This window comes from Prosopis cineraria, unplaced genomic scaffold (genome assembly GCF_029017545.1).
Source record: "Prosopis cineraria cultivar Desert tree isolate PC_DT_omini unplaced genomic scaffold, ASM2901754v1 PC13, whole genome shotgun sequence".
Taxonomy (NCBI): domain Eukaryota; kingdom Viridiplantae; phylum Streptophyta; class Magnoliopsida; order Fabales; family Fabaceae; genus Prosopis; species Prosopis cineraria.
In genome coordinates, this window is record NW_026555344.1 from 1,260,833 (window position 1) to 1,281,514 (window position 20,682).

The 20,682-nt window shown below is 30.4% G+C and overlaps 1 protein-coding gene across 1 annotated transcript; it reads right to left on the bottom strand.

Moving 5' to 3' along the window:
* Nucleotides 1–389: 389 nt before the first annotated feature.
* On the bottom strand, nucleotides 390–3,328 carry LOC129291743 (G-type lectin S-receptor-like serine/threonine-protein kinase SD2-2). The gene has a single exon (XM_054929263.1). The coding sequence runs from the start codon at nucleotides 3,027–3,029 to the stop codon at nucleotides 555–557; it is 2,475 nt and encodes an 824-aa protein (XP_054785238.1). The 5' UTR covers nucleotides 3,030–3,328; the 3' UTR covers nucleotides 390–554.
* Between the last annotated feature and the right edge of the window lie 17,354 nt (nucleotides 3,329–20,682).

A 20,682-nucleotide genomic window follows, 5' to 3' on the forward strand; every position in this document is an offset into this window, starting at 1 on the left:
TCCAGTAAGTTTCTTGCGTGTTCCTAGAATTTTACTGAACTTCCGTATTTGCTGATAGAAGTTCACTTCATAACAAGCTTTGTTAAACAATTACGTTGGTGTCATTTGTGTCTTCATTAAGATTGTGTTTTCGTGTTCATCTCTTGTTGCTTTAATTTCAACACAAGTGAGACAAACCCGTTTGCTGATAGAAGTTCACTTCATAACAAGCTTTGTTAAACAATTACGTTGGTGTCATTTGTGTCTTCATTAAGATTGTGTTTTCGTGTTCATCTCTTGTTGCTTTAATTTCAACACAAGTGAGACACACCCGTTTCCACGGTCCTATTTCTACAATCCCAACTCTGTGTTTCATCTGATACGAGAAAACGCGGAATATAAGCGAGACGGACAGAACAACTTTCAGGTTTTTCATTTTGAATCACAAACCTAAAACTTTTCCTGCAAAGTCAACCATTTTACATCTTCATCTACTCTACCATTTTCTTTTCCACTCAAACATCTCTACCTCGAATGCTCTACTCTGTACCTTAACTCCATCATCATCATCATCATCATCGTACAACAACATTGACATTCATATTTGCTGCGGAAGAAACGGCCCCTGTGAACGATTCTGAATCAGCATTGGCACCTGAGAGGCTGTCGCCTGTGCTGGAATCTGCCTTGACACCTCGAAAGGACTCGCCGGAGACCAGTGCTTGAAGCAATTTAGGCGTTGGAGGGACACTCACTTCCACTAACCCCTCCAACATCTTCACCACCATGCCCATTGAAGGCCTACTTCCTTCATCATCCTGAATGCACCACACAGCTACCATAGCCACCCTCCTTACCTCCTCCATGTTACATGCATTGCCAAGCCTCTTATCAACTATAGCAGTCCAATTCCCTTCAATTATCTGCCGCGCAGCCCACGGAGGGAAGAACCACTTCTCTTTCTCCCCAGCCTCCTCGCAGCAGCCGCCGTCGCCTGCTGATTGTGGTGGTGCCTCCACATTACGGCGACCACTTATAAGCTCTAACAATGTCATCCCGTAGCTGTAAACATCGGCTTTTGTAGTGATTGCAACTCCAGAGATCCACTCTGGTGCTACATAGCCCCAAGTGCCTCTCATGGTTGCTAAAACCCTGCTGAAATCCCTCCCCATGAGCTTCGCCAACCCAAAGTCAGAAACTTTGGCCGTGAAACTGGCGTCCAAGAGAATGTTTTCAGGTTTGATATCACAGTGAATGATACAATCGCGACATTCTTCGTGTAAATAAGCTATACCTTTGGCCGTTCCTACAGCTATTCGGAACCTGACCTCCCAACTCAGACTAGGCCCTCCTTCTTTGCGAAGGTAAGAACTAAGAGCACCGTTGGGCATTAACTCGTAAACCAGAAGTCTGTGAGAATTTTCTGAGCAGAAGCCTCTGAGTCTAACGAGATTAACATGTTGGATATTACCAATGGTGGAAACTTCTGCTCTGAACTCCTTTTCTCCACTACCTGGTCTCTCCAGCCGCTTCACTGCAACGAGAGTTGAATCTGGCAATTCTCCTTGAAATACTGTCCCGAACCCACCATGACCCACCTTCTCTGAGAATCCCCGGGTCGCTAATTGAAGCTCTTTGTAGGAAAATAATTGAAGATTCAGTGCATGAATGAATCCATCTTCTTGTAGTTTCTTCTTCTGCCTTCGATTCAGCAATACCAACAATGTCGCCACTATTAACCCGAGAAAGGCAATTGCCCCGATAATAGTACCAGTAAGAATTTGACGACTCGACTTCTTACCAGATTGTTCTCGTTGTACCCTGACATACAAATTGCCATCAACAGAGGTTCCAGAAGATGAATTATGGAGATTCAGAATTGACCCGTAGAAGTTCTTGCAGGAACTGGTCCTCTGGTCGAAGGACAAGCCAATACAATCGCATGAACTTAAACAAGTAGTCTCGCAATTGCTTCGAGACTTGCTTTGAGACGACCGCGCATTGGGTGCTTCGAAGCTCATAACGCCCATATCTACGAACCCATCACTTTTATCGCAGAGACTATCCGTTTTCTGACGGCACCCGCCGGAGTAGTCCCCGGAAGCCCATCTACCGTCGTCTAAGGGCTTGAAACCGGAGACGCACTCGCACTTCGGCGTCGTTTCTCCTTGGCAGACTCCTAAGCTGCCACACAGGCCATGAACGTCACACACATTTTTCGGCCCCGACCAGAAAATGTTCCAGCTTCCAGCCTGAGACCACCACGTGTACTGCCGGACCTGCCCGTACGGTTCAACCCGGAAATACGTGGGTGGGCTCAGCCCGTTTAGAGGCTTCTCCCGGAACCCAAACGATGCCGTCGGTGTGAATGGATTCACGAAGTGGAAGAGGTAAAGGTAAGGAATCATCATCTCCGGAATGTTGAGGAACGAGTCGCCGGTCCACCGTCCGGTGGTCCAATAAGATCTAGAGTTATTGAAAAGGAGCTCGAACTCACCGTAGCCCGGCGGTCTCAGCCGCAGAGAATAGAGTCCCGGCGACGGGTCCGTGGGGCTCCGCCATGACACCAAGGATCGGGTCCGGGTCAGATTCATACCCGGAAGCCAGGCGTCCGTGGGGAAATCGAAGCTCTGCCAGGAGACAGAGCCTTCATGAGTGACCAGAATCAAATTCCCACTGTCTAAAAGCTTCAATTGTGCTGCTCCCGAAGTTTCTAAATTCGTACTCTGCCAAAGAATCGAGGTTGGTGAATCTTTCACAAGCAGGAGGCCAGTTTCGGTGATTTCCAGCGTCGAATCGGCGAGATTTTTGCTGGGCTTTTCGCGATTGGCGACCCAGACGTAGGTGGGAAGCGGAACCGACGCGTACCGAACAGCCAAGTAATAATGATTGGATTGTCCGCCATTGAAGGTGAAGAAGCCAAGCTCGAACGTCCGGTTCTGACTCGGCAGGGTATCGTGTCCTCTCAACACAAGACGATTGGCTAGAGAAGAGGGAAAAGCGAGGAGGGAGAGGAAGAAGAAAGTGAGGGAAGAGGCCAGAAGCGACATTCTTGGAGTGGGGTGCTGGCTCAGGAGCACATGGGTTTAGCCGGATGAGCTCATGGCGGTGGGAGCGTAGGAGGATGAGCTTCGGCACAATTGTGTGCTCTTAATATTACCAATTAATTTATTAATATTTTCTTGTCGAAATTTACAGTGCGGGTGGGGAATGAATGGGAGAGGGGAATGCAGTAGGAGTGGAGAACTAAAAAGCAGAAATAGGAATATCTTAAAAAAGAAATAAGAGAATAGTGTCCTCTGTCTCTGGGTTAAGATAAGCGCCTCTCCGCGCACTGTAAAAGCTGCACTCACGGACATTACGGAAAAGGTTCAATTCCCTGAACATCTCGAAATGGCATTGAGAAATGAAAAAATGCCTTCATTGATTGTCTCTCCTCCCCGGTTTATAGGAGGAGAGAATATTGATTATAAGTCATTTCTATGATTTGGAGTTAAAAATGATGGAAATAACCGATAAAAGAGACAATACAGGCTGTGAAATATTTCTAACCAAATTATGCTTTTATCAAATTATTTCATTATCTTTAAAATTATAATCTCTCTTCATGTTGAAGAATCATAATTATTGATCACTATAATTTTATGAATTTTACTTTGTTTTTATATTTTTTAGGAAGAATTACAGTTAGGTCCCACGCAAATAAATTAATTACTGTAAGGTCCATTAACAATTGAACTAAACTGCATTAACAGTTAATGCATTTAATTCAATTGTCAATGGATCTTTTAGTAATTAATTTCTTTGTATGAGACTTTAACATTATTCTCCCTTTTTTCTAATACTTTCAGTCTTTTTATGAATTGAAAACATTGAAACTCTATAGACTTAAGGAACCAACGTGATCCAATATTATTGAAATTATATAAACTAAAAATACTAAAAAAAATTATAGAGATTAAAAGTAAAATTTGAAAAAATAATAAAGAGCTATTATTGTATTTTCTCTTTTATATTTATCTTTATTTAACTAGATGTTTTAATAGAAAAAAACCTTATTAATTACACCATACAATTACTAGTACAAAATAAAGAATTTAAGGAACACTTTCTACATCAATTGAAAAACAAATGATATAAAAAGTAGAGCAATAGCATTTTTGTAATTAGGTTGGAAGGTTGATAACTTTCTACAACGGGTGTTCACTAAACCAATATAGATAACTTATTTTATATATCGGCTCATCAGAAGTCGTTGTAGAAAGTTGGATAAAATTTTTAAAAAATAAAAAATATGAGTTTCTACATCATTTACATTACTCCCTCTTTAAGCACTCCCTCATTCATTTCACGCTAGCCCCTTCCTTCCTTCCTTTTGTTGCCAACCCTTTTCCTCCTCCTTGCAATGTGTAGAGTTAGGAAACGGGTGAACTTGGCTTTTTATGGGCCTGGTCATAAGAGTTTGAACCCTTACACCTAGTTTTTTTTATTTTTCACTCTTTTTTTAGGCCCAACCTTTATTTGAAGGGTTCAAGGCCGAGCTCACAAGCCTTGTTCTAAAAATTTTTAAAAATTAAAATAAAATTAAACACTATAAATTAATTAAAATATTTTAAATTTTAAAAAATTAAAACCCTCATAATCTTTTAAAAATTAAATAACACATTTAAAAATTTAGTAATAAAATTCAAATTTTGGTTAAAATAGTTTTTTTATAGACACACAAACATAATAATTATATAAAAATAAAAAATATCAAAAATTTTATACTGGGTACTGATATTTATCAAATTATAGTAAATTAATTTTAAAATAAATTAAAATTAATAATAATATAATGCGTGTAGGATCAAGGCTTTAGGCAAGCAAGTCTTTGGCTTCAAATGGTGTTTCACTAAAATAATAATAATAATATAACAAGCTTTGAAGGGCCGCTTGGGCTCGAGCTTTTTTTTATAGGGCTTATTCATTTTCAAAACCCAAACTCTTATTTAAATAGAGCCTTCAAGTCTGACCATTTAGGCTCTGTCTTTATTCTCGACTCTAATGCCATATGACCCCCTTCCCCTTGCTATTCCATGTGTGACCCCACTCCTCCCCCTGCCGTGCCATGCTTGACCCTTATTCCTCTCCTTGCTGTGCCATGCCCAACATCTACTCCACCCCCCATCGTGTGTGGGTCCATTCCCCCTGCTTTCTGTCGTGCGTTACCCTACTCCTACCCCTCCCTTGTCGTGCAAGACCCCCTTCCCCTGCATCACGACCTCACTCATTCCCCCATCATTTCATGCGTGACCCCTCACTCCTCCCCCTTGCCATGCGTGACCTCCCTCCTTTTGCCCCCTGCCGTGCGAGACCCCCTGCCCCTTGTTGTGTAACGCCTTCCCCTCCTCTTCCTCTTCCTCCATTTCTCCTCCTCTAAAGTTTCTTCAAGTATGCATTGTATTTTTTTAATTATGAATTATTAATATATATATTTGTCACACCCGAAAAAAATGCGACGTGGACGGCGTGCTAGTGGAAGTCCCGACCTTCGCAGCGGGAACCTGATCGAACGAGGAGTCGCCACCAAGATTTGAGGTAAATCTTGGGAAACCATTTAAAAGGAGGATAAAGGTGGTCTACGAAATCAGAGAATAAGTTTGGGAGTTAATTGAGTGTGAGGAAGGTGTTAGGTACCCCACAACACCCGTTCGTCAGAACAGTTACCTGAAGTTTGTTGTGTTCTTTTAATATAATTTTATAATTATTTTAATTATTCCTTTTATATTCATGTATTTCAAAAATGATAAAAATTAAGTGAGAAATGTTTATTTATTTATGAGGGAGGATAGACTTGACTCAAAATCTGACTCTGAGGCCTACGTATCCTGTAATGGGGATCAAAGTCCACGTAGTTTGAGTTTGAAAGTTATTCGTGAATATATTTTTTTAAAGAGAAATTAATTAAAAATAATTCACCATTTTGCAAACAAAATGATTTCTAAAATTTTGATATGTGTGTTTTAAATTACAAAAAATAATTTAATTTTAATTAATTTCTCAATTTTTAAATTTTTAAAATAAAGAAAAAAAGAGTTTAAAATTATTTTTATTTTATGTTTTATGGTTGGAAATTTTAATTGCTATACCTATAAAACCTTATTAATTCATACGGTAACGTAATTATTCTAAATATTTGCGGAGATTCCAAAATCTCATAAGATAAAAGAATTTAACAATTTAATTTATTTATTTATATTCTTATGTATATTTTTAAGTGTTAATAATATATTTTAAGTGTGTATATACATGTTTTAAAGATTATTAATCATCATACCTGCAAAGCCTTATAGACTTATATGGTAAAATGATTATCCTAAATATCTGCAGAGATTTGAAAATCTCACACAATAAAAAAATTAAATTTAAATACATCTTTAATTTAATTAATTTAATATATAATTTATATATATATATATATTTTAAAAAAACTTAATTGTTATATCTTCAGAGTCTTATTGACTCATACGATAATACAATTATCTTAGAAGTCTACGGAGATTCAAAAATCTCACATGACTAAAAGATATAATTAGTAAATATGATTACAATTTAGATGCATTAATTTGGTTAATTAATTTTCTAAATTGTGTATTATATGATTATTTAAAAATTATTTATTATATTATAAAAATTGAGAATCACTATATCTATGAGGACTTATTATCCCACACGATGAGGTGATTAATTTAAGTTTCTATGAAGATTTTTAAAATCTCACATGACAAATAGATAACTAAAATATTTGTATTTACAATCGGTGCATAATATTATAGTTGGCTAAAAAATTTATACAATAAAGGCAATGAAAAGAATAAATTAATTTGATAATTTGTTATTCTTTCGACCTGAGGATATATTCTAAAAAAAATTAGATTTGGCATAAACTTTTAGCAAGATCATAACCACGATAGATACGGCTCCAAACCCCAATCAACCTCACAAATTATCAATATTTTCACAAGCTCTCCTTTTTTTATTTTTTGTCAAACCCCTCTCATGTATGTTCTAAATTCTACATAAAAAAATTTAATTCTTAAATTTTTAAATGCCTAAACATACACCTAGATTAGTGCCTAAACATATATCTGGATCAGTCCACACCCTTAACATCTATTAATAAATATATGTTCATCAATGAATCCAAATTAAGGGAGATGATATGATTTAAATATTACCTAATTTAATTGCCATTGACTACATCCTCGAGTTGCAGCAGCCTATGGTTCTAGTGTGGTTAAGATTAGCTCTTGCCTAAGGAAGCATCCTTACACTGGTTAGAGTTGGGACGGCAGTAGCAACAGTGGCTACAACAGTTGCCTTGGCTCCTGCTATCATACCCTCATGAGAACAGCGCTTTGCCATGGCCAACTTTTAATCAAACGAAGCTATGCTTGTCTTCTCAAAAGGAGAATTTACAGACATGTTTCCCTTCAATATCACAATCGGTGTTAGCCCACTGCTCAAATCAACTCCCAAAGCTGCTCATCCAGCACCGTCTTGTGTCATTGGGTAGCACGTCTTCTTCCTTCTCTCTCTAAAAAAATGCAGGTCCTTTCTCTTTTTTTTAACTAACTTCTACGTTTGATCTCAGCCTCTATTCTCTTCTCTTTTTCTTTCTAGAAATCTCCCCCTCTGATTTCGATTTCCTCTTTCTCTCTATCTATTTTCACGTTCAGTCTTCACTCTTCTCTTCTTGTTCTACTTCTTTCTCTCAATCTCTGTCTTTCTGCATTTTTCCCGTCGTCCCTCCTTCTCCTCTCTTCATTTCTTCTTTCTCTCAGTCTCTATTTTCTTTTTAGAAAACTCTCATTCCTCTCACTCTCGTGTTCTCATCTTGTCTTTATTTTTCTCGATCTCCCTCTTCTCTTCCTATTCTGTCTCTGTTTTCTTTCTCAGTCTCTCTCTTCTCTTTCTTTTCTCGTCTAGTCAAAAAGTCCCGTGACCGGCATGTTTTTACTCTATTTTTGTCTTCACCGTCTCTGCTTCTTGTTTCTGGCTCTCTCGAACTCCTTCTCATCTCCCACTCTCCATCTCTCTCTTCTCATTTTTCTTTCCTCTGTCTCCTCCTCCTTCTTCCTTTCTTTCCTCTGGTTTTTATTCTTATCTCCAGTCCTCTCTCACTCTCGGTCTCTCTCTTGTGTCTTTCATTTGTGCTCCTCCTTTCATCCAGCTGTGATCTGCATTTTATACTCTTGGTCTCTCTTCCCTCTTTCTTGGCTTTTATGCTTTTTTATGCTCGTTTTCAGCTAGCGCATGAGTGCTGCATTTTTGCTTTTGTGTTTCATGTGTGCTTCTTCTGTGTGCATGTCCAGTTTTTTTTCGCCTGCTCTCTACTCTCTTTTTCAAAGGCAAAGGTTCGTTCTTTTTATGTTGCATGCATGCATGTTTCGGCTGGTGGTAGTCTGGTTCTCCTTTCACGTTTCTGTTATTTTCTGTGTGTTTTTGGCTTTCTTCGTCTTTCGTGCACGTAATCTTCATCTCTTTTGGGCTGTGGCTGTGTCTGTGTGGTTATCCCTTTTTTTTATGCTGAAAGTGTGTGTACATGAACTGCATTAGGTTTGTGTTTCATCCAGCTTTTTTTGCTTTTAATTTTTTTAAATTAAATTAAAACACACACACACACATGTATGTATTTTTTTAAATGAAAAATAAAATTTAAGGAGAGAAATTTAACTCTCAAAAGTTAAATTTCAATATTTTTGAATGATTGGGATAATTTAGATAGAAATTTTAAAAGATTTAAACAAATTTTTTTAATTTTTGAAAATATAATCCTAAAAAAGGATTGAATTTTATTTTTGTATTTTTATTTTTTTAATTATTTAGTATTATTTTATTAAATTTTAAAAAAATATCCGGATAAAATACAGTGTTCACAATATTTATAAAATTATTTAATTTAATTTTAATTTAATTAGGTTGTATGTTTTTATTAATTCTTTTAACTAGTTAGGCTATATATATATATATATATATATGTATATATATATATGATTATATATAATTATTGGTTGGTGAATGTTGTTAGTGGCTATCTAATGTCCTAGGTTGCCTTGTGTGATGAAGTTGTTGTTATTATTGACATTGTTTAGATATAAAATTATGTATTTTTTGCTTATAAATTTTGTTGGAAGTTTAATTTTTAGATGAGACTTTGCTAACAAATTTTCAAATTCATTCTTTCCCCTAAGTTGTTATTGATATTAATTATTGCTGAGAGTGTTGTTAATGACTTCATAAAGCCTCATGTTGTTGCATGTAATTATTTATTTAATTTAAAATTATCAATTTTCACTTGCAACTTTTTTAAAAATATTGGAAAGTCCTATTTTCAAGGAAAACGCTGTCAATTTTTTTAAATTTTATTTTTTTCTTAAATTACTTCAAACCTTAGGTTAATTATGATGTAGAAACTGCATTATTCTACATCAATTAATGTCATAACTACTGTAGAGTAGTAAACTTTCTACAGCGATTGAAAGACGAACTAATGTAGAAAGTATACCAGTCGTTGTAAAAAGTTTTGCAGTCTTTTTTTTTTTTAAGTATGTGGATTCATTTTGTACATCAGCTATGGTTAACATATGTAGAAAATGGAGTTTTTACATTGGTTTTTTAACCAATGTAGAAAGTTAGGAATATTCTATATTTCCTGAAACAACATTGCTTATTTAACTATTATAAAAAATTATTTTTGTACTAGTGAATTAAGAGATTTTTAAAAAAATATTAAGATATTTCTTATATTTTTAAGCATTATATTTTTTTAAAAAAATTTATAATATTAAAAAAAAGAGCATTTTTTCCTCACCATCAAATGTTATCGATATCAAGATTTGGAACAAAAGTACTTTGTTTCAAAGTATTTCCAGGGGAGACGCATAAAAGGCCGCGCAAAGGAAGATATTTGCTCTACAAGGGCAATGATTCTGCTGCGAACTTGAATGCCTGGTGTGTAATTATTTTTTAGGTTGAAATTACGAACCTACTTTTAATGAGTGGAGATGCCTGGAGTATATATATCCATGGACTCGTATAAACAAGTTGACCTTATGTTATAAATAATTGAATTGCTTTTGTTATTTACGATCTTTTGTTATTAATTTTTTTGGTTAAACTTGTAAGTCTTCTCCTACACGTGTAAATATATATGGACGCTTGTGAATAAATGGACTTCTTGTTATAAAAAATTGGATTTTTTCTTCATTTACAAACCGTTTGCTGTTAATTCTCCAATTAACTTGTAAAATTTTTTAAGCTCAAGTGTAAACCCATACAAATTCGGAAGAATAAACAAATTTCTTTTTATAAATAAGTGAACTTTTCTTATTGTTTACAGATCTTTGGTTATTAATTTTCTTGAGTTAACTCATGAACCTTCTCCTACAAGTATAAACTCATGTTGATACTCGTGAACAAATGGATTTCTTATTATTTATTGGCCTTTTGTAGTTTATTTTTTAGTTAACTTATAAATTCTTTTAAGTGTGTATGTAAACTCAAGTAGACTCGTGAATAAATAAATTTTTTGTTGTAAATAATTAGACTTTCTTTATTATTTATAAACCTCTTGTTGTTATTTTTTCTGTTCGTTAACGCATGGACCATATATGTTTTAACTTATTAAGAGTGGTTTGGTCTTTTCAACTTTAAGAATAATTTTGAATTAAAATTTATTTTTACCCTTATACTTATTTTTTTTTTAGAGCGTTGGGAGCCCTATACTTAAGTAAAATAATTTTATCCATAAACTATTTTTTTTAAAGAACAAAAAACCTCCTCCGTCGAGGAATCGTTGACTCTGCCATTATATGTTAACGTAGCATGTTTGTGGAACCCACGCATAATGAAATGTAAAATTTTGACCAAATCCTTTGATGTTAATTTGATTTTGAATTTTTTTTCAGGAGTGTTGAGCACCTTAAAATCTTTTTTTTAGGAGTATTAGGTACCTTAAAGCCATATTAAAATAAAATTTAATAAATATTACCAAAATATTAAATATTTTTATATTTAATAATTTATATATTATTATTTATAAATATTCATTTAGGATTTATAAATTACTTTTTAAATAATAGCAACTCAAACTAACATTTTATAAATTTATATATGACTTCATATTTTTTATATACTAATTTTTAATTTTTTTTGAGATAGTGTCCAAATCATTATACTTTTTATGCATGTTATAACTTACTTATATTTTTAATATTGATTAAGTTTTTTAAATTTTTTGGTCAACTAATGATTTTTCTCCAAAATATTGCACTACCCAAGTTTAATACTCTCTGTATGTTACAGTGTTAGGAGTAAAATCAAAAATATGACAATAAGGATCAACAAAATAACAATAAAAATATTTATTTAAAAGATATTACTTATTATGTTGTGTTACCAAAAAAATTACTTAATAAAAAAAAATGGAGAGATGAGAAGAAAAAATTATTTTGTTAATTTGAAAGTTTATTTCCTTCATTTTTTAATACAAAATTATAAAATATTAAAAATATTAGAATATTAAATTGGGGGTGTAATGTTTTAAATGATAGTTAAATTATTAGACATTAAAATATTTAATATTTTAACAATATTTATTAAATTTTATTTTAACAAGATTTTAGGATGTTCAACGCTTATAAGAAAAGATTTTAAGGTACTCAACGTTTTTTAAAAAAGAGTTCAAGAACAAATTAACATCAAAAATATAGTCAAAGTCTTACATGTATGTGCGGATCCCACGCACATATCATGTCAATATATAAAGGCAGAGTTAACGATTTCTTAATGGAGAGATTTTTTAGCTTTTCAAAAAAATAGTTTAAAAATAAAACTATATTAAAAGTATAGAATATCCAACGCTCTTAAAAAAATATAAAGATAAAATTAAACTTTAATCCAATAATTTTATACGAGGCTTAGAATTTGTGGAGAATTATCAGAATTCTTTGGACCTACAAAGCAAGTATATTCCAATAGGCTCTTATTGCAATTCTCCCAATATTTTAAAGTATCAAAATTTTCCGATGAGAAAATCTGACAATAAAAATACAGGAATTCATAATTTTTTTTGTTGAATAAGATGATCAGTTGCGGTAGATGGCCTTATTTAATCTGACAACAAAAATACATTTTCTTTTTGTTTTTTGGTTTTAAAAAAAGAGAAACTAAGAGAGATACTCCCACGACAAAAAAATATAAACATATTTTTAAATGTTAGATATTGAAAATGTAAAATATTTTTATTGATTTAAAGTATAATTAATATATTTCTTTCAAAAATGACCACAATAAATTAATTATTTTACATTTAATTTTAAATTAAACATCTTACTGAATAAGAATAAATATTAAAAGATGATATTAATTTAAAATTAATTAATTAATTGAAAGTGTGATTTAATTAAAAATATCTTATATTTTTTTAACAAAAGAATAAAGAAGAATGACAGTTAAATTCCAAAAAAAATTAATGACAGTGAGGTCCCAAACTTTTTTTTAAAAATATATTATAAATGTTAATTCAAATAATTGTAAAATTAATAATTCCAATTATGAATATAATAATTAAATTTTAGTTTGAATTTTTGTTTATAATTGTTTGAATTAATATTTTTAATTTATTTTACAAAAAAAATTATTAAAAATTTAAGTGTCATTAACTCATTATTTTAAAATTTTTTTATCATTCTTTCAAGAAATAATTGCATGAAAAGGGAGATATCAATGTGGATTTTTTATTTTATTTTTTGTTGGGGCCGGGGGGGGGGGGGGTTATGTTATCTTGGGGACGGGAGAGAGGTGGTGGCAGTGGCAGGCATGTGTCCTGAATTCCCCCTCGCCAGATTTGCACAAGTGTTAAATGCAAGTGCTCTCTCCTTTTTAAATTACGAGATAATTGCCAAAATAATTTTTTATCTTAAAATACAAAATAATTTTAAAAATAAAATTTTATTAATAATATTTTTTTTCAATTTTTAAAAATTAAAATAATATTTTAACAATAATAATTAAGTATGTAAGAATATTTTTAAAAGTTTATAATTTTATTTTAAAAAATTGATAAAGTGCCATTATTGACATGTGTAATCTTGTTTTAAATTATTTTATAATTTAGGATAAATAGAGTACTTTGCAATTCTAATTACCTCACTTCAAGGAAATGATTATGTTATTAATTTTGTTTGAAAAAGCAATATTTTTTTATATTTATCTTTGATTAAGTAAAAAATTTTAAATTTACATTACATCCTCCTATAACTAAGGGGTTTAAATGAAAATAATATTAAAAGAACATAATTAATATTTTTTTATCCCAAATTATAAGATACTTGTAAATAAAATCACACACATTCTATTTTTTTAAAACAATAGTATAAACTTTTAAAATTGTCATTCGTTTAATACTTCATTTAAAAAATATTAAGTGGAGAAAATATATAAGAAGGATAATAATAAAAAAATATAATTAATAAAATATTATTTTTATCAAAGTGTCTTATCTTTTGATATACCAAATATCTTTTAAAAATATCTTATAATTTAAGTTGGAGATCAAAGTTGTTAAACTTACAAATTTAAGTAAATTTATAACAAAAGTGTAAATTTAAAATGTAAATTCGGATCGTAAATTCAAAAGAATCTACCTCTATTAATAAATAGCTTTTAAAGGTATATGATTAAATCATTAAAATTAAATCCATTGACATTCATAGATTATTATATTTAACATAAAAATTTTAAAATAAGAAAACTTATTTTTTATTTTTTTTGATTTTCTTTTTTTGTTAATATTAGTTTTTATTTTTTAAATTTTACTTTTTATTGAATCGTATCATACCACTTTTATAAACCAAATTTTATACAATATACACCTGCCTTACTCAATGAGTTTATAAGCTAATTGACATAATTATATAAGATAAAAATATAAAAATAATAAATTTAGAGTGTTAATTCACTAGTTTAATCAAGTTTTATTTAATTTAAATTTATAAGCAAGCTAACACGATTTTATAAATTAAAAATATAAAAATATTAAATTTAAAAAGTCAATTTAAAAGTTTAACAATAATGTTAGAGGTAGCATTTCATCAAAAAATAATAATAATAAAAATTCTTAAAAAACCTCTTACAATAAAAATAAGAAGGAATATGAAATAAAGAAATTAGAATGAAAAAAGTGCAAATATAAACAACAGCATATCCGTCACAGTGGAATCAAAATGCGAAGTAGAAGAGGCGGCGGCAATGTATTTGTTCGACGCGGGAAGAGAGAGGGGGTGGGGACCACCGACACAGACTACGACTAAGAGGGAGTCGAGTGACACGGGCGTAACTAAAATAAAAAGGTGAGAAATGATTGGAACGTATCATTCTCTGATTGCATCCCATATGCGCTTTGTCAAACCCCCCGTCCCCATTCATCACCATCCCCACCCTCCTTCCCTGATGAAAAATTATTATCGTAAGGGCAGAGTTTTTTAATGTACAATCAATGAGATTTTTAAAAAATATTCTTAATTATGTTATAATAATTAGACTATTCTCATGAAACAAACAACTCTTTGTTTATACTTAATGAATTTAATTAGCTCCGATGTCTTTTTTCTGTTCGAGCTTTGAAAGGGCTCTCGTGTACCTTCATAAATAGAAAAATGAAAGAGCACTGATCATAACTGTATAGTCACGAAAAAGATCTTATTATTTGCTTCCGAAGCAAAATTAAGCAACTTAACTAATAATCTGATCTACTGCCTAGCTTGAATTTCATCAAATATGACATTCATATATTCTTTATTTGGTATATATTTTATAGATTCATAGTTTATGCATGTTTTATTGGCAAAAAAAAAATTTGTTTATGCATATTTTTCTATACCGTTCATAATTGTTATATGATATAGGAGTGAAAGATCTTGTTTGAGATAAAATCATGACACAAAATTTATTCTAGTTTAAATATTTATATCTATAAATTTCATTTTAGAATATTAAGATCACTTTTTTCTGTTTTATTCAAGATAACGACGTCATTAAAACCAATAAAAATAAGAAGATTTCAACCATATGAATAGTTATGGGCTCATGGCTGGATGTGGACCCACCAAAAGGGAAAATAAAATATTCCAATATGCTGGTACATCTCTTAAGATGTTTTGTAAATTTCAAAGCCTCAAACGGGTTCTCTTGAAAACATAATAAATAAAACGTATTAAAGTCGTCTCAAGCATACCTTGTTTAATAATTACTGACATGTTCTCTACTCTTTTATTCCCATGCATTGATCTTTTCTTTTCCTTTTAAATGATATCCTTTCCTCATATTGAATATATATTTAAAATATTTTTTGCAATAAACTCAGTCACAAATATTGAGAAAAAATATTTTTCCTTAAATTTATCTCAATTATTAATTTCATCCATCAAATTTAATTTTTATTGATTTAGTCATTATTATTTGGAAAGGGTGTAGTCATATTAAAATTCACTAACATGTATCATAGAATATTGATGGCAGTCATGTAAATTAATGACAAAAAGTATAATTATTTTTTTACCAAAAAATATAATTATTTAGTTATTAAAAAATTTTAAAATTTTAAAAAATAAGAGAACAAAACACAATATAAGAAATTATATTGATAAAAATTAAACTGATTTGAGGGTTAATTTATTTTTAGTTAGCTGTATATAAATGTTAAGTTATCAATATATTTTGCATGTTAGATTATTTTAAAAGTTAATTTGTATTTTAAAATTTAAAGGACTCACATTATAATTTAAGAAAACATGAAAGATCATATCAATAAAAATTAAACTTAAAATACTAAATTGATAGCCAGAGTGAACTTGAGGGATTGACAGATTCATTATAATAATTCAAAAACCTTATTTCTGTTCTCTCACTTCTTTTTCTCTTTTTAAGATTCAACTGTGCAAACTCATGTTGAATGTGAATGATATACACGCATATTCTCTCTATTTTTAAATATAAAAAAAATATCATGTGTCTTTATATTTCTATTATAAGCAAAATTATAACTTTCAAAAAGTATTTATCATATTTTTCTTAAATTGACCCTCGCAAAGTCAATGTTTTTTTTACTAGACAAGTTTATTTCATTAATTACAGGGGTAATTAAATTCAAAAATTTTAATTTCAGACCTACACCATCCATTTTCAAATATAAGAGAATATAACTACTTCACACGTTTTTAGAAAATAAGTTAAGTGTAATAATTATGCTTGAAATTAAAAAATTTGGACTCAATTATCCTTGTGTAATGTAACAACCAATAAGTGATGCTTGATGTTTTGGCAATCTATGTGAAGTAATATCAAATTATAGCATTATTTCAACATTTAAAACTTAATCATACTTATTGGTTGATAAATGTGAAATCAAATACAAGTTTAAAATGCTAGGTCTTGTATTCATCCCTAATGATTTATACATATGACTGGTATTGTATGGGGCATAACCATCGCGAGAGGATAAAAGTTCACCCTAGTACTGTAGAGGAATATTGTGTGAAATTCATTTGGTACATTGACACTGTGGAGGCCCCAGTGTTCAGTCTTTCTTGTTTAGAAGTCACGGTATAATCTTGGTGATATATTAGGCATATGACATCTCGAATGTTTGAAAAAGGGGGAATCTATAGTTCAAAAATGGGTAAAGGCGTCTTTGGCTGATGTTGCCTCTCATGATTGGCAAGCTTGAGCTGATTCAGTTGCATGGATTTTGTTCTATTGTGTTGTTAGCCCACAGATTTAATCATAAAAAATAAGAAGCATATATGCCGGAGAGGGTTGATCATGCATTATATGAATGATATTTGATAATCACGTGCATGATATGTATCCAATAAATATTTCTATATTGCCACTTCACACACTCGTACACTAATTTAGTATGCTTGTAAATAAGTTAGATTATTTAGTTATTAAAACATTATTTCACCCCCATAGTTATTATTTTCTTAGGTGAAAGATTTGATATGAGCAAAGGGAATGAGGACACTATTGAGAATTAAAGAGCTTGTAATAGTATAGCTCTATGTTCTTTTGGTAAAATTATGCAACTTAATATATATGATATGCCGACTTTAGAACGTATATTGTTTATGCACTTACATTATGATATGAGGACATTTTTGTGTATTTTGACTTAAGTTATTGTATGTGTGATGGGAGTTATTGTTAGAGGTTGAAATACTAGTGCAACTGTCATGATTATGGTAAATGAATGTGTATGAATAATTATTATATGGTTATGTTGATTATCACCAATGTCCCTTAATTTATGTGAAACCGGGGTTTCAAAGGCTAAGTTGTGTATGAGAAATATGTATGTATGTTTGTTGATTCAATCCAGTATATTGGGATTTATTTGAGTTGGTTCAAGTGATTTTAAATCTATTGGCACTTGGTTTGAAGGTTTGGATACCTTTAGGTGCATTTGAAAGGAAAAATGGTCATTTTGCACCCAAATATTCAACTTTTAAATGGTAAAGAGTTAGGATGTAAAACTAGTGCCAGTAGATAGGGGGTTACAAAACTACGTGTGGATATTTGAATTTTCAAATTAGATGTCACATGGCAAAATGGTGCACTTAAAAATTTGGTCCCAGAGTGTTGTCATGATAGCATGCATACATTGCGACGCAAAGTAGGTGTGCCATAACGCAATTCACAACTAGGGGATCCTCCCTTCTGTATCGTCCACCTCGGCAGGTGACACTTGCACAGTAACAAATGAGGCAATTTGGAGTGCCTAAATTACCCTTATTTGATGAGTTTTTGTGATAAATTTTTTTTTCATACTTCCATATCCTTTCCGTTATATGCTTTAAACTACCGTTTGAACTCAAACATCTTTTTAGAAAGGGTTTTTTAGATCCCAACTTTGAACTTTTTGACTTTTAAACCCTTTTCTAATATGATAACCTATTTTAAGGATTTGCTTAATTTTAGTTATCATGATGGGAGTGTGTTGTGTCATGATAATGTTGAGATAGACATTACATCTTGCAATTAATGAAACAATTTTTTTTTAGTAAAAATAAGCATTGACTTTATGAGGAAGCATTCGGACAAAATGTGATAAATACGTCTTGAAATTTGTAGCTTTGTTTATAAATAAAAACAAATAGATATATGGTAGTTTATCTTACTCCCTCCAATCCAAAATATAAACATTTTCTTCCATCTAACATTGGTCCAAAATAAAAGCAACTAAGCATTTGTATCTTTTTTTTTCTGCATTTTACCTCTATTTTTATTAAGCTAGATTCTCGTGTGTATGAATTTATGACATTTTTTCACTTATCATGAATTAAAACTAAGGGTAAAAGGAAAAAATAATACATATATTTTTGGAAATACAAATCTTATTAGCATGTAAATTATTGTTAAAAACTGCTTATATTTTGGACGAGTATATTTAAAAAATAAAAAAAATAATTATTATACTTAATTAATTTTCTCAAACAGTGTGATTTGATTATTTTTTATATTTAAAAATGGAGGAAATATATACTAAGCATTTGATAATGGGGCATATGCACCAATATTAAATAACTAGCTCATCGTTAGGGTGGCCGGTGGTCCCATTTTCGCAAACGAAACAAAGCCACATTTAATAAGACGACTAGGAAGTGATCAAACATTATTATGAAGACTCTGGACTCTGGACTGTGAAGTATATGAACCACTTGTAGTTCAGATATTCAAGATTTTGAATGAGAAATCTTCTAATTTTTTTAAAAAAACTTTTAGCAGGCAATTTCATTGTAATTAATAGTATTATATTTCATTGATATTCTGATGCCATATGTCATCAACAGAGAATCCTTTTAAATTTTTATTTTTTTGGTTATTCTCTTTAAAAATTTCAACTATATTTGGATAAGGGAAAACACAATTGTCAATTGTTATAGTTTTATCAGATTTTATTTTTAATTTTTATAAAATTTTTAGTATTTTTAATCCTTATAATTTTAAGAAGATTGAGTAACATTTATTATTCAAATATCTGTAATTTTAATATTTTTAATCCTTATAATGATTGAAAATATTAAAAAAATTACAAGGACTAAAACAACTTCCAATAAAATTATACGAACTAATGACGGTTGTACCTTGCTTCTCCAATGTCTCATTTGTAAGTAAAGACCATAATTCTAAATGTCTAGAAGTTGGTTAAAAAAAATGTTTACAAGTTCTATAGCAACGATATTAAACATTGAGAGAATTATTATCATTTTTATTTAACTCTCCCAATGCTCAATGAATTTAATTTAATAGCATCATATGCTTCCTCATGTCCTTGATACAGTATAAGATAAACTTAACTAATTTCATGCATATTAAGAAATTATAGTTATATTCTTAAAATTGTTAAAAATATAATTTTTAAATTTTACCTTTATTTGAATTAACAATTATAATAAATTTTTATTCAAAAATTTAAATTATAATTATATAAGAATGATTGGCATAGATTTCACTTTTTTTTTTTTAAATGTAAAGCATCCTAATGTGCGAGGATCGGGACAAATTCTTCGTGTTTGTTCACGGATATGTATATTCATGGGACGAATGGGACGTAGCTCTAGACTTTCAAGTCAAGGACAAGACCAATTAGGGTGATTACATTATTTACAGCACCTATAAATTTCTAAATATTTATATGGTGTCAGTAAAGTTGGTCACCCATTACATGATTCGTACAATGATATCGTACTCTATAAATCATAAAATCTTTCAATATATATTAGATCCTATTCCTTTTAATATAAAATATTTTTAATTAAATTTAACTTTTTAATAAAATAGTTAATTATTTTTAAATTAATAAAATATTTTTATATATACTTTTATTTAATACTCTCTCCATTTAAAAATATAAGGCATTTTTAATGAAATCTCACCGTCAAATAGTTACCCACTTTTTAACTAACCTTATATTTTTATATTTATCTTTATTAAATACACTACAATAAATATAAAGTTATTATTAATAGGAGCACTTTTGAAAAAAAAACAATGATTATATCTCGAAAGACTAAAAATATTTTATATTTTTAAACATCCAACTCTTTTAAAAATGCCTTATATTTTTAAATGGAGTGAGTGAGTTGTTTCACTTAAAAATAAAAATAAAGTGCTGTATTTATTATGGGTATTAAAAAAATTATTAATTATACTTTAAATATTAAAAATATTTTATATTTTTTAATATTCAATTTTAAAAAAATATTTTATATTTTTTAATTGACCGGGCATGGAAGTTTTTTTAAATAGATCTTAAGTTTAGATAAAAGTAAAAAAGGGCTGTTACATTCCCCATAACGAATTTAAAACTTTGCCGAATCCTCGTGATATCAAACAGAGAAGTTTTATATTATAGGTAGAAAATGTAAGATATAAATGTTTAGATTTATCAGGCCAAAAAAATGTTTGGATTTAATATAATTTTTTAATTGTTAATACTAAAACTTATGCTTTTTTAAATTATAGAAATTTAAACACTTTTGTAATGTCAAGGAGGGACTAAATTGTAATTTAAGAAAACACAATATAATAAGTATAGTAATAACTTTGGTCATAAAAAAAATTTAATTTTTAAGATAATCTCGTGTCACTTTTATT